Here is a 14,766-nt window from a genome sequence, read left to right on the forward strand (position 1 = left end):
GTTGGGATCAATTACATACCTCATTGGCTTTGGTTATTTGATGCTTTTGTCATCAGGTTTCCCTTTTCTTTGACAGTAAAATTTTTCAGCGAAACAGTTCTCGTCCCCCCAATTCATGAAGGATGTTGATAAATTGGACATGGTCCAGAGAAGAGCCACAAGACTGATTAAAGCATTAGAAAACATGCCTCATAGCGATAAACTCAGAGCTCAATCTCTTTATCTGAACAAAAAGAAGGTTAAGGGGTGACTTGATCACAGTCTATAAATATCTACATGAGAGAAAAATATTTAACAATGGGCAATTTGGTCTAGCAGAGAAAGATATCACAAGATTAAAATAAAATAAATAAATTTTAAATTAATGGAGATATCCCATCTCCTAGAACTGGAAGGGACCTTGAAAGGTCATTGAGTCCAGCCCCCTGCCTTCACTAGCAGGACCAAGTACTGATTTTGCCTCACATCCCCAATTGGCCCCCTCAAGGATTGAACTCACAACCCTGGGTTTAGCAGGCCAATGCTCAAACCACTGAGCTATCCCTCCCCCTGGAATCAAGATTCAATGCCTGGAAGTTGAAGATAGACAAATTCAGACTGGAAATAAGGCATGAATGTTGAATGGTGAAAGTAATTAACCATTGGAACAATTTACCAAGGGTGGATTCTCCATCACTGACAATTTTTAAATCAAGATTGGTATTTTTTCTAAAAGATCTGCTCTAGGAATTATTCTGGGGAAGTTCTATGGCCTGTATTATACAGGAGGTCAGACTAGATGATCACAATGGTCCCTTCTGGCCTTGGAATCTATAACTCTATGAATCTATGAATTACATGAAGTTATATTTCCCCTTGTGTTTGCTTTAGGTGACCATGGAGAGAAAGGACCTCGTGGTCTGACAGGTCAGTATATAAACATTTCTTGTCTGGGGTCCTGGAATTAATACTGGCTTTAAAATATGAAGAGGATTATTATAAAAATGTGCATGCAGGAATATAGTCTGCCCATCCAAACTTGCTCTGCTTATTTTTTAAAGATGTAAAAATATTGTTATTGTTGACATTATTTTTGTTCATTAGAACATAAGGTTTGCCATATCTGATCATATTCTTGATTCATATAATCAGGTATCCCTGGGTAGGGATCCATACCTATTACTTCAGAGAGATTCCCCCTCACCTGGAATGCACTCAGTTAATTTGTACATTTTGGAAAACTCCCTCCCAGTTCCCAGAGGTGATCACGCGGCACCATGAATCACGAGGCCTGAATGCCCTGTCAATACTATCTTTAGCTTGCAAAGCTGCAAATGTTGTTGAGCGTCATGAAATCTTTCCTCACCAACATTATTTTTATTCACTTTAATTTAATTTGATTGCAGGCGAGCCAGGCTCAAGAGGGTTGCCTGGTCCTCCAGGGGAGCCAGGAGCTAAAGGATCCGTAGGTAAATAACAAAGAACAGACGCAACATTTCTAGAGAACACAATAGGTGTTGTTTCCACCCACGGATAGTCCATTTCTGTGAGGACTGGAATGGAGATAACTGTGCAGTGGAATTGTACTGTATGTATTGCCAGGTCTTTCCCACAAATCTCTTTGGTTAGATTATATTTGCATAAAAGTGGTCCTTACCTTTAAGCTTTTGGTGAAAGTTACTGAACCATCAATGATCCCAGTCAAGGTCTTATTCAGACATAATATAATAGAAAGCCATAGTCTTGTGTTCAGTTATACCACACGGGGAATATTCACCATACTGGGTATACTGTGGGACCATTCCAGCAATCCCTAATGAGCTCTTATCTTTGGGTAGGTCCAGCTGGCCCCGATGGACACCAAGGCCCAAGAGGTAGGTGACTATTTTTTCCTTTTTCTCACCCATTACCCCTCATCAGAGACAAAAGATCAACTACATCGTGACTTGCCTGCAACTTGAGATGGTGACTGACGTAGTAGCGGAGTCAATGGAGTGATGGACTTGGGGCCCTGGCCTCTCAACATAGTAGTACAAGAGTGTGCCATCAAACATCTAACACTGAACTGAGAGATGTTTACGGGAGGCTAAATATCCTTGTGTCCCAGTTCTCCATCATCCTGGCCTCACCTGAGATGGGCCGTGTGTATCCAAGGCACTAGAGTGAAGTTAAGAATCAACTATCATATGCATTCTGTAGCATGAGCACCAGATAAATGTGTCAGGTTTCAGTGGTAGCTGTGTTAGTTTGTATCAGCAAAAAAAACCAAGGAGTCTTTGTGGGACCTTAGAGACTAACACATTTATTTGGTCATAAGCTTTCGTGGCCTAGAACCCACTTCATCAGATGTATGAAGTAAAAAATACAGGAGCAGGTATAAATACGTGAAAGGATGGGGGTGCTTTACCAAGTGTTAGGTCAGTCTAACAAGATAAATCAATTAACAGCAGGATACCAGGGGAGGAAAAATAACTTTTGAAGTGGTAAGAGAGAGGCCCATTACAGACAGTTGACAAGAAGGGGTGAGTAACAGTAGGGAGAAATTAGTATTGGGGAAATTAAGTTTAGGTTTTGTAATGACCCAACCACTCCCAGTCTGTATTCAGGCCTACTCTGATGGTATCCAGTTTGCAAATTAATTCCAGTTCTGCAGCTTCATGTTGCAGTCTGGTTTTGAAGTTTTCTTGTTGAAGAATGCGTGTGTATTTTCCTTATGGTTGCACAGTCACTTCCCCATTTCAAGCAAAAGCCCGAGTGACTAGATACCCGTTATGCGATCTCCTGGAGATCACCTGACTCGTGCTGTGTCACAGGAGTGGCCTTATATCTCACATTTGAAATAAGGAAATTACGGCACTTCAAACTTGGCTACCAACTGCTATCTCTGCTTAAATTGGGCATTTAGGCATAAAAGTACCTGCTTAATGTGCCAGCATGCCCACTGACTTGTGGGTGGGGCCCACAATTGGAACGTTGGCTCTTTTCACATCAGCAGTCTCTAGACTATTGGGTACATGAAGCTGAGTATGTTTATGTTGTCTTGGTAACCATCCCTAGGGGAACAAGGTCTCATGGGAATGCAAGGAATGCGAGGACCGCCTGGACCCACTGGAGATGCAGGACAGCCAGGTAAAAGCAGAAAGGGAAAAATGACTATTGTTAGACAAGGCCATTGAGTTACACATCCCATCTGGAGGGATTGCCTGCTTGCCAACGCTACATGGGTCTATGCCAGTTCTATGCTGGGACGTTGTGATGAAATGCGAAGATATGTGGATGTTGGACCCTTTGCAATCTGCAGATTACACACACATCTATGGAGGCTGATTTGCACAGCTGCCCATAATTATAAACAAAATTATTGTTTTTCCCCAAAGACATTTTTCCAAATCTCTTAGAATTTTTGCCTTTATTTTTCCAGGTCTCACAGGACCGCAGGGACCCCCAGGTAAGTCATTTAGCCATATTCTGACTTATCACCAGCATATTGTAGCACCTTGACTTTCCTATTAGCCTCACATTTGTGAGCCTGTTATCCTTACATGAGACCCAGGTGTAAGGACCACTAAAATAGCCGAGATATGAGACTGACAGCATATATTCACACATGACCAAGTTTCGTTTATGGAGTTAGGGCAGCTCAGCTGACCAGATTTTTTTAGGTTAACACAGATATTTTCTTAAATGCTAGGAAAGCCCAGTTTGAAATGTGCTGTAGTAATGAGGAATGGGTCTTCACGAGAGACAGTTTTTCTTTAGTACAGTTTAAATCCACATTACTTCCTCACTAATCTGGTAGCTGTCTCAGCTGCACAGCGTTCCGCATATGGAACCCTAGACAAGACAAGGACACATCAGAAGGTTGGGGTGTCCTCTCCCAAATGCTAGGATCCACTCCCAGCCCAGTTTTGTAGTGACCATGCCTTGATATCATTTGGTGACTGCCCAATGGTCTTTGTGAAATCTGTTCATTGTTTCAGTCTAATTCCATGTCACCAGATGTCCCCATCACCAAAGCTACCACCATAGATGTCTCTAGCTAGCCCCACTGTTTGCATTTCCAGCCAAGGAGTGAATTATCATGGTATGGTAGAATTATCATGGCTGCACCTCTAGAACAGGGTTAAGTCACATTGGTGGGGTGCTAAGGGGAAGAACTTTGCATTTCCTTTCCCCATAATGTAGATGTCCTGTGAATAAATGAAGGATTTCAACCTCCAGGGCTGTCAGCCTAGAAATTTTCACCAGAACTAAGCTCACTTACTTTCCTTTTTGTAAAACATTGGGGAAATGAGCTAATGCTAATCAGCTGGTGAGGAGATGATAAGAGCTAGAAAAGGCCAGGCAGTCTCGGTATGTCCCACCGAGTAAAGCAAAACCCTGTGAGCCAGGGAAAACTTTGGGCAGTGCTATGGGTAGGTGACTTGGAGAAGCACCTGGGCTGAGATGTCCTGAGTAAATAAACAACACCCATATGATAGAAAATATATTTCTGCTGGATGCTAGTTCAGGAACTCCTTGGAATCTTCACCCTCATCAGGTCAAAATAGGGATTCTAATATGGTGACTCACAGGTTTCTGAATCGAAGTGGGTGTTGAGATAGTTACTGCGGATGGGATTTTCACAAGCTATTTGGCAGCACCATGTCCCACTAGGCTTCTGAAAATCCCACCCTGAGTTACTAGGAAGGCATTCCAGGTCCTTGTGCATAATTGAACCATCCTGTTAGCCATCACTAGAAATCTGGGGATTTCCAGCAGCGATGCGACACTCCTCAGTGCACCATCTTGCAGTGGTATCAAGGGTCCTCTGATAAAGCAAAGAAGGTGCAATCAACAACTTTTTAAAAGCACCTGCTATAAATGTCGGAGAATAAATGGTTGGATCAAGTGACTGGGTGGGGTTTTTTCTCACTAACCCACAGTTACAATTCTGGGAATTATCTGGAAAAAAAAATATTTACATTCACAATTTTGAATTGTTTCTTCGTACCAGGACTCCCAGGCAACGTGGGTCCACCAGGGGCTAAAGGTAAGTTGGGATTCAAACCAGGCTTTCATTTATTCTCTAGGTACTTTGCATTAGTGAGGATTTTCTTGTCTCCTGACCAGTGCCTGGATCAACAGTGGCACCTAGTGGTTTCAAAAAAGAAAAAAGAATAATGGAGTTAACAAAAGTCTCCTGAAGCCCATAGAAACAGGGTGTTCTCCAGAGAAGTCATCAGCGTAGCTCTCCCTCTGAAATGTACATATTGGACTCAACTCTGCCCCCAGATACAGGATCACAAGCCCCAGTGACTTCAGTGCAAGCTGCACACTTGTATGTAGGATCAGAACTTGGCCCGTTATGCATTCTGACAAATGTAGCATTTGGACATTTGATTAAAGAATCTTTTGGGGTGAGCTGAGTTCTCTCTTCTCTGTCTCTTTCTACCCCCATTATCTCCTATCCTTATAATTTCTCTAACAAAAGATTGAGGGGAATGAGAACAGAAGCCATTATGCCATCAGAAACTTATTCAAAAAGTTTTGTTGCTCTATTAATTGATCCCTCTTCTTTTGTCCCTCTCTATCCTAGGTGAACCTGGTGCTCCCGGCCGAGTTATAACTGCTGGTACGTATGATTTTGAACAGCCCCAGTTTTTGATGATTTTCTCCAATTTCTATTATCCCTTCTATTTTCCTGGTTACCCTGTGCCTACAATGGATCAGGGTCTTTTTGTGTTTGCATCATTTAAATCGGTTGTGGCAATGTAGACAATCAAACTGTTCAGAGCGTTCGTTACAAATTATATTTGTGGCAGATTTACTCCTCTTCTCTGTTCGCCAACTGCCTCATTTTTGTGTTGCAGAGGGTTCATCGACTATTGCTCTCCCTGGCCCTCCAGGGCCACCAGGAGCCGTCGGACCACCAGGCCCACCTGGTGTCCCAGGTAAGGAAACCCTGCTCCTTCGTTACAGGTGCAGCCTGCATCGCTGTCCATTGTGTATTTACTGAGCACTGTGCTTGGGGTTGTATGAAACACAGAGAAAGACAAGGTCCCTGCCCTGCCAGGAACTTAACAATCTCAGGGTAAAATGCTGGTTCATCTTACAGGTGGGATAGGGGACACAAAGCAGAATTGGAAAATGCTGCTTCTGAGCAGTAGGTGGGGGCCCAGTGAACATCCATGGGGGTGCTTCATGGGCCTACAGGAGTATGGTCAGCCAGCTTGGGGACATGGCTAGGGTCCCCCCCGCTCTCCCAGTGCTGGGTGGGGTCCACACTCTTCCTTTCTGGAGCAGTGTTAAGGAGCATTCTGGAGTCCATAGTTTCCTATCCCTGCCAAGCTGTCCTGTCCTACAGGCCACATAGATCAGGGACTCTCTATTCATTAGCTTCCCCACCTTTCCTGCCCTCTGTGATCTCCGCAGTAGTAAGGCCAGGGCTTGGGCCTCACTTAAACAGGCAGCACAATGGGCATGTGTAGTTGAAGGAGGGATTTTTAAAAAGGAAGACAGGTCGTTTGGAGCACAGGGAAGGGTGTGAAGATGGGAGTGGGAGACGGATACAAGAGGGACAGGTAGGAGGGAGGCTTTGGAAGAACAGGAGGAAGTGAGGTTGTGGCCTGGAACCTGCCATTACATTTTGATCTAATGCACAGAGTGGGGTCAAACCTGGGATCTCAAATCCAAGCCCCTTTGCATTTCAAGAAGGGGGGGGGAAATACCCTGGATCTGACCCCCCACACACACATACCTCATAGTTTTGTTTTCAGATCCAGACACAGAAGGGGCTTATCTTCCAGTCCTGAATTGGGTAGAGTTGTCATCAAGACAGCAGAAATCTCGCAAGAACAGCTGACGAGATTTTTAGCAGTGCCTGCTCCAGACAGTAACACTAAGAGCCCCAGGCTCCATGCTAAGCCCCCAGCCTCAACCCCTTCTGAAGCGTCCTAATGCAGTCACCGCCCTCCAGTACAACGGAGTCACAGTGCAAAGCTCAGAGGTGCTGATTCCTCTCGCACCTGTCTGCCTCTTACACTGGGGTAACTCTTTTGGCTTCAGTGCTGTTATTCTTAAACTTCAGCAAGGGAAGGGACAAGGCAGAGCAGATCAAGCCCATTGTCTTTGTATTATACCCCGTACCTGCCTGGTTCTTTCACCAGTCTAAATGGAGCATGTGCTTTATTTGCCAGGTATTGAACTAAAAACCACCTCTCCAGAACGTCCTGTATCCACCGGCGTGCTGATTAATTCATGCCTGTATCCTGATTTAATTGACTTGCGTGGACAAATGTATTATTTGATGTTCTCAGCTCTTTTCAAAGGCCTATCGATTGTCCCCTGATACTGTTAAATACAGCCCTGGAAATCTAACGCAGTCGTTTTTTGTTTGTCCTTTGAAACCAGGTCCTGTTGGGCCAGCTGGTCTCCCCGGACTGCAAGGTACTGTACACTGCCTGCCTCTGAATGAACTGCATTCATTCATCTTTTCTTTTTCATAAAATCTTTCAGTCCCCCTCCTTATTTCTCAGCTTCTTGCACAATCTCTTTCTCTTTTGTCTGCAGATCTTTTCATTTTGGCTCATTCGTCTGCGTTCATAGTTTTAATTAATCTTTTAAGACATTCCCAATTTCCATGTCTCTCCCCCATAGAGGAGTGGGTGGGGAGTACCCAAATATCTTCTGTGTGAAAGCTACAGCCATAGATACATCTAGTATTATTTTATCCAGGCGTTAGCTCTAGTAGGGCACGTTCCAATCGAAGCTGCCTTTCTGTTATATGGGCCCTCAAGGTATTTAGGTGCCTAACCCCCATTGGAACTGATTTCAGTGGGAGTTAAGTGCCTAAATATCTTTGAGGATCTGGACTATTGTCCTGATCTAGGGGTCCTGCTATGTAAAAAGGTGGGAGTTAGAGATGGATCCTGAACCGAGTTTGATAATAATGGCAGATTATGCAGGAATTTCCAGATTTGGATGAATGTCCATCAAGGATTGAATCTGTGTCACCCAGTTTATTGTAACAGAAAGCAACATCTGAAGCCATGTCAGAGGAGATCAGTAGCTGGTACATTAGCCTGCAGCCTTGCAGGCCCCCCAAAAGGTAGAGGTCGTCCTCTATTGGCTAAATAACCCACACTCTCTCTGTTCTTGATGAAGGTCCACGTGGCGAGAGAGGGCTCACAGGTGAAACCGTTATGGAAACCATCAAATCAGAAGTTGCAACTTCATTATCTCAAAGTAAGAAGAGATGCTGCTTCCGTTCTTTATTGGCAGCATGAAGAGTTATTGGGTGAGACCAGCCCAGGGGGAGGGTCCTTCAACTTGAGATACCTCTATCTCAATATGTTGTAGACGGAGTGGGCATGTGGTTTAGCTGAGGTATCTATACGATGACAATAATAGTATCTAGCACTTGTTACTGGTAGAGCTCAGAACACGTTACAAAGGAGGGCAGTATCATTTTACAGAACTGAGGCACAGGGCCCCATTTTACAGAACTGAGGCACAGGGCATTGACATTGTCTGCTCAATGGTCTAGCAGGCCAGAGCCAGGACTGAAACTCAGGTCTTTTTGAGTCCTACTGCACTGCTCTGGTCATTAGGCCACAAGACCATGCAGCTGCCCTGTGCTCACAACAAAGCTAATGCTAAGCCCGCTGCAAAGAAGTAACCAGCGTAAAGTGACACGATAAATGGATGTGGAGGAGGCAGGGCCGGCTCCAGGTTTTTTGCTGCCCCAAGCGAAAAAAAAAAACGAGTGCCGCTCCTTGAAAAGTGCTGCCCCAAGCACATGCTTGGAACGCTGGTGCCTAGAGCTGGCCCTGGGAGGAGGAAATGTTAATTTCAAGGCAGAAGTGACAGAAACAGAATTGAGTTAACAGCAGTATCCCCTGGGGAAAATCTATTTGTTTTATGTAATACACTGTGCATGATGCAACCAATTATTATTACAATTATTTATTATACCTTGGATTATTCTACTATGCTCTGAAAAGCTTTTGTAAATATGTCTGGGATGTTGATCAAGGATGGATTAAGACTAAAAGCGGTCCCAATCCACTCCCCATATACAAACACTACATTTGGAGTAATTCAGATCTGGAACAGAACTTTGTGACTGCTCCATAGCTCTATAATGGGCCGAACCCAAATCCTGGATCTGAACACCCCCGAACTTGGGATTCACATCTCAGCTTTGAGGCTGAAGTCTATCTCTCATTAAGACTATCCAGGGCCCAGATTCATCAAAAATTGGCCTTCTCCCCCACTCACCAAAAAATTCAGGCCCTCCTTTAAAAATTCTTCTGCCTCCTGAAAAGTCTCGTCATCCGAGCCCAGCATCTTTGGCCTCCCTGGTCTTTCTCACAAGTCCTCACTGTCCAGAGAGATTCCTTACTGTTTCCTACCTTGGTGGCCTTGTCCATCCCAACCTCACCTGCAGGGCCGGCTCTAGGCACCAGCAAAACAAGCTGGTGCTTGGGGCGGCACATTTTTAGGGGCGGCATGGCCGGCGCCAGAATGCTGCCCCTAAAAATGTGCCCCGGCCGCCCTAGCTCACCTCCGCTGCTGCCACTTGCATGCCACGGTGCGCGAAACAGCTGATTCGCGCGCCGCTGCTCCCCCTCCCTCCCAGGCTCTCAAACCTGGGAGGGAGGGGGAGATCCCGAGCGGCCGCGGCGCGCGAAACAGCTGATTCGCACGCCGCTGCTCTCCCTCCCTCCCAGGTTTGAGAGCCTCGGAGGGAGGGGGAGACTCCAAGTGGCCGCAGTGCGTGCACCGCTTCGCCCCCTCCCTCCTAGGCTTGAGAGCCTGGGGGGAGGAAGCAGGGCTGGAGATTTGGGGAAGGGGCAGAGCTGAGGCGGGGCCAGGGGTGGGGTAAGAAAAAAACTGCGGGGGGGGCGGCCAAAATTGTTTCTGCTTGGGGCTGCAAAAATCCTAGAGCCGGCCCTGCTCTCCTGCCCCAGTTCTTGCTGCCTGTTCTCATGGTCCCCAAGAGACTAGCAAGGGAGGCCCTACCCTGTCCTTTCAGAATCATAGGTATGTTCAGGTCCCCTTTGACCCATGAGGCCTTGTACCAAGGATCTTGCCTTAATCCACCCCTGACTCCAATAGCTTTCATGAGCAACATAGCAACAATATTTCCAGAGCAAAAATATTTCCTTTTTTTTCAGTTTCGTCAGATTTACTGGGACGAGCAGGCCTCCCCGGCCCGCCAGGACCCCCAGGTATGTATATTATAATAGAGTATTACATACGGTGCAGTATATAGGAGAGATCACAGGGGCCATAGGGGTGGGATAAAGCCTGCAGCATGCTTTCAACTTGTTCATTTTGCTATGCAAATATTCTTGAATGCGTCTGATTCTTTTCTTTTGTCAGGCACTTCCATCCAGGGACCACCTGGACCTCGCGGCCCAGCAGGTAAAACCTTGTTCCCCACCATACATGGATGGGGGGGAGGGGGCCGCTTACAGTCGATTTGTCACGTGCCCCCAAATGAGTAATTCTGAAACTCTGTGGGAGAAATCTTGGCCCCATGGAAGTGGATGGGAGTTTTGCCATTGACTTCCACGGGGCCAGGGCTTAACCCCGTGTGTTCATACAGATACACTTCACTAGAAGGGGAGTTTTACGATAACGGGAAAGGAAGTGTCTAGTAAAATCCCCCCACACCCTGGACCTGCTGGTGGCCCTGAGCCTCTGGGGGAAGGATGGTGGGGAATCTTTGGCCAGGAAAGTCATGTCTGCACCCTGAAAGGCGAAAGGGTGCCAGCTCTGCTTTGCAGCTGTAGCATCTTCAGTCCTCAACTGCCCAGCGGTCTAGCCTTGATGCAGCACTTAAAAACTAGCAGGTAGATGGTGATTGCTGCAGCCCCAGGAGCTGAGCAGCGTGGGCCTGGTTCTTATGGAATGAAAACTCCTCTATATGTAAAGCTTCACTGGATGAGGAGTGAAAAGGCCATTTGAATGCACTGAGGCCCTCTGGGATTTTTCCTGCACCATCCTGTAAATGGAGTTTCACCCTAACTGTACCGTGCTAAAACAACAAGGAGTCTGGTGGCACCTTAAAGACTAACAGATTTATTTGGGCATAAGCTTTCGTGGGTAAAAACCTCACTTCTTCAGATGATCTGAAGAAGTGAGGTTTTTACCCACGAAAGCTTATGCCCAAATAAATCTCTTAGTCTTTAAGGTGCCACCAGACCAGGACCGGCTCCAGGCACCAGGCAACCAAGCACATGCTTGGGGCGGCACCTGGTCAGGGGCGGCCAATCTTGGGGTGGCGGGGGTGGTGCGGCGCGGCATTCCGCGGGGGTGGGAGGTGCTCCGGCCGCTCGGCGGGGGGCACTCCGGTGGCGCAGCGCTCAGTCGGGGGGCGGCGCGGGGCACGGCGCTCAGGGGGGGTTCTGGCAGCACGGCGCTCGGCAGGGGGGCGGGGCGCGGGGGGGGGGGGGGGTTCCGATGGTGCGGCGCTCGGCAGGGCGGGCTCGGCGGGGCTCGGCGGGGCGGCGCTGTTTTTTGCTGCTTGGGGCAGCAAAAAAGTTAGAGCCAGCCCTGCACCAGACTCCTTGTTGTTTTTGTAGACACAGACTAACACGGCTACCCCCTGATATTTGTATCGTGCTGTGACCCTCCAGTATGACACCAGGGCATGACTGACTAATGCAGGATAGGGGTGCAGTGAGAAATAAGGAACTGGCCCCAGGTTTGGCAATCCAGCGACTCTGCTATGCAGACTGCTGTATTCATTGGCCTTTGCCCTCCCTTCTGAGTATTGTTCTATCTCCCTGGCTTAGGAGAAGGATTACCAGGCCCGCCAGGCCCACCAGGCCCACCAGGCTCCTTCGTGCCCAACTCAGGTAGGAACTTTCACTTGATTCTTGTGTTGGATCCTTCTGAAACCTCTCTGTCCCTCTGCGGTTCAATGAACCCTCGGCGATCCCTGGCTTCAGGAGGATGTAGACAGGGGACATGTCCTGCTCCTCCACTCCATGGCTGTGTCTGCTTGTGTACATTAAACAACCCTTTTCTCTTCATTACAGAAACATTCTTCGCAGGCCCACCAGGTCCACCAGGCCCACGAGGGCCAAAGGGAGACCAAGGTGAGTCCATTCTCTCAGCTCCTACTGCTCCGACTGATCATGAGGCTTCCCCAAGAGCTGGCTTTTCAAGTCACTGGTAAAGTGCCTCAGCGCCAAACCCTCATACTGATAAGCAATGCAGAAGATCTCTAGGGCAGAAACTGTCCTTTTGTTCTGTGTGTGTACAGTGCCTAGCACAATGGGGCTCTGGGCCATGATGGTGCTCCAAGGAGCTACCACAGAATAGAATGGAATAGAATAGAATAGAATAGAATATCAGGGTTGGAAGGGACCTCAGGAGGTCATCTAGTCCAACCCCCTGACCAATCCCCAACTAAATCATCCCAGCCAGGGCTTTGTCAAGCCTGACTTTAAAAACTTCTAAGGAAGGAGATTCCACCATGTCCCTAGGTCACCCATTCCAGTGCTTCACAACCCTCCTAGTGAAAAAGTTTTTCCTAATATCCAACCTAAACCTCCCCCACTGCAACTTGAGACCATTACTCCTTGTTCTGTCATCAGGTATCACTGAGAACAGTCTAGATCCATCCTCTTTGGAACCCCGCTTCAGGTTGTTGAAAGCAGCTATCAAATCCCCCCTCATTCTTCTCTTCTGCAGACTAAATAAGCCCAGTTCCCTCAGCCTCTCCTCATAAGTCATGTGCTCCAGTCCCCTAATCATTTTTGTTGCCCTCCGCTGGACTCTTTCCAATTTTTCCACATCCTTCTTGTAGTGTGGGGCCCAAAACTGGACACAGTACTCCAGATGAGGCCTCACCAATGCCTAGTAGAGGCAAATGATCACGTCCCTCAATCTGCTAACAATGCCCCTACTTATACAGCCCAAAATGCCGTTAGCCTTCTTGGCAACAAGGGCACACTGTCGACTCATATCCAGCTTCTCGTCCACTGTAACCCCTAGGTCCTTTTCTGCAGAACTGCTGCCTAGCCACTCGGTCCCTAGTCTGTAACAGTGAATGGGATTCTTCTGTCCTAAGTGCAGGACTCTGCACTTGTCCTTGTTGAGTACAAATAATAAATAGGATTCTCCCTTGGCTCTGCGGCAGCTAACTAGATTCCAGTTCAGGAGCCAGGCCAATGACAAGCCATGACGTTCTGATCTAGATTTCAAGTGCCCGTAAGATTCAGGGGTGTTCGGAGCCAGAGCTTCGGTTCTGCCATCAAAGGGACAAGATCCATTTGCAAAGCATGGCATCCGATGTGGCTTGGGTTTCCTTGTTCTTGTCCAGACCCATCTCTGTTCTGCCTTCGCCACAGAGCGATTCCATTCCTTCAGGACCTGTCACTGACATGGTCACAGGTGGCGCTCATCCTCCCCCATGGCTTTGCTTCCCTGCAGGGTCTCCTGGGTCTCAGATGTGCTTAGTCACATGCATGGATGTGGGAGTGGTAAACATAAACCCGTGCTCTGTAGGAAGCTGGCTGTTGTAGACGGGGGGGGGCGGAAATTCCCTCCCTTGGCGGGGTTAAAATACCCCGTTCAGCCCTGATCATCAGATGCTGTGATTGTGTTCTGCGTACTCGATCAGGGCCTGTGGGTGTGAACAGTCTAACAACGCCTCTGTTTTCCTGTTCACAGGTTCACCGGGCCCACGAGGATTCACAGGTAAATAGGATTCCAGCGTACCGCACTGCTGTCAGGTGGGGGGTACTATAACAGCAGGAATGTGTGACTGGCCTCTCTGTGTGTGTTTCATCTAGGTGACCCAGGTCAGCCTGGCCTCCCAGGAATCCCTGCTTCAGGTCAGTCTGCGCACACGCCTTTCTTCTCTGCATTGCTCTGGAGCCAGGCGGTGAAATCCCGGCCCGGCTGAAGTCGATGGCAGAACTCCCATTGACTTCAGTGTGGCCAGGATCTCCTCCAAGGCTTTTCTGCCTGTGCACTTCTGACTCCTTTTCCTGGCATTCTGCTTGGGCAGGTTCTGGAGTCGCCGTCCAGGGACCTCCCGGACCCGCAGGGCCTCGAGGACCCAAAGGAGACAAAGGTTTGTGAAAAGAAAACCCTTCTTCCTCCTCATGCCCTGAACCTGCAGCCCTTTCACACCCAGGCCTCTCACTGAGACAGCCTGCTCCTCCTGGACTGGTGCAGGGTGAAAGCATGGCCCTGCCGCCCTCTTTGGGTGCACCAAGGGAGCAGGACTGCACTGGCAGTCTGGCATTGCTGCTGGCCCTTACTCGCCTCGCTGCAGGGTTGGCCAAGGCTGCTTGTGCCCTGTCCCTTCACCCCAGTCTCCATGATCATGCCTCTGGGTGTGGGATGACCCCATCTCAGATTGAATCAGTGCAGGGGCTGGAAGGGGACATGCAGCACATCAGCCATTATAAACTACCCAAGGGGTGAGTTAATCCTGTGCTGTCCGACCCAGGCTACCTGTGTCTCTCTCCCTTGTTTCCAGGTGATGCAGGTGTGCCAGGGGCTCCCGGCATCCCAGGAGGGTCTTCAACAGGTAAGGGCAGCCTGGTTGGGGATCAGACTCTATCTGTATAGCTGGAAATGCTGACATTAATGGGGGAGAATTTCAAAAGGATTTAGGAGCGCTGGTCCCACTGAAAGTCAATGGCACTTGTGCTCCTAAGCTCCTTCAGCAGTCCTGAGCATCTGTCCCAAAATGGACAATTTCAGAACCGCACCTTTCCGTTTTCTGCATGGCAAGAACCGCCCAGTCTTTTGGGACGGCATTGCCTCGACTGCCTG

The 14,766-nt window shown here is 48.0% G+C and overlaps 1 protein-coding gene across 1 annotated transcript in view; it reads left to right on the forward strand.

The window, feature by feature from the left end:
* The window catches only part of COL17A1 (collagen type XVII alpha 1 chain), a 64,125-nt gene that overhangs the window by 36,833 nt on the left and 12,526 nt on the right, over window positions 1–14,766 (forward strand). The window contains exons 28-45 of the mRNA XM_034776266.1: window positions 871–906; window positions 1,386–1,448; window positions 1,818–1,853; window positions 3,037–3,108; window positions 3,401–3,427; window positions 4,976–5,011; window positions 5,558–5,593; window positions 5,832–5,912; window positions 7,372–7,407; window positions 8,125–8,205; window positions 10,140–10,193; window positions 10,348–10,389; window positions 11,766–11,828; window positions 12,012–12,071; window positions 13,651–13,677; window positions 13,773–13,814; window positions 13,991–14,056; window positions 14,468–14,518. Of these exons, the coding sequence (XP_034632157.1) occupies window positions 871–906; window positions 1,386–1,448; window positions 1,818–1,853; window positions 3,037–3,108; window positions 3,401–3,427; window positions 4,976–5,011; window positions 5,558–5,593; window positions 5,832–5,912; window positions 7,372–7,407; window positions 8,125–8,205; window positions 10,140–10,193; window positions 10,348–10,389; window positions 11,766–11,828; window positions 12,012–12,071; window positions 13,651–13,677; window positions 13,773–13,814; window positions 13,991–14,056; window positions 14,468–14,518 (909 nt within the window). The remainder of the gene's footprint in view (window positions 1–870; window positions 907–1,385; window positions 1,449–1,817; window positions 1,854–3,036; window positions 3,109–3,400; window positions 3,428–4,975; window positions 5,012–5,557; window positions 5,594–5,831; window positions 5,913–7,371; window positions 7,408–8,124; window positions 8,206–10,139; window positions 10,194–10,347; window positions 10,390–11,765; window positions 11,829–12,011; window positions 12,072–13,650; window positions 13,678–13,772; window positions 13,815–13,990; window positions 14,057–14,467; window positions 14,519–14,766) is intronic.

The sequence above is a fragment of the Trachemys scripta genome, chromosome 7 (assembly GCF_013100865.1).
Source record: "Trachemys scripta elegans isolate TJP31775 chromosome 7, CAS_Tse_1.0, whole genome shotgun sequence".
NCBI lineage: Eukaryota > Metazoa > Chordata > Testudines > Emydidae > Trachemys > Trachemys scripta.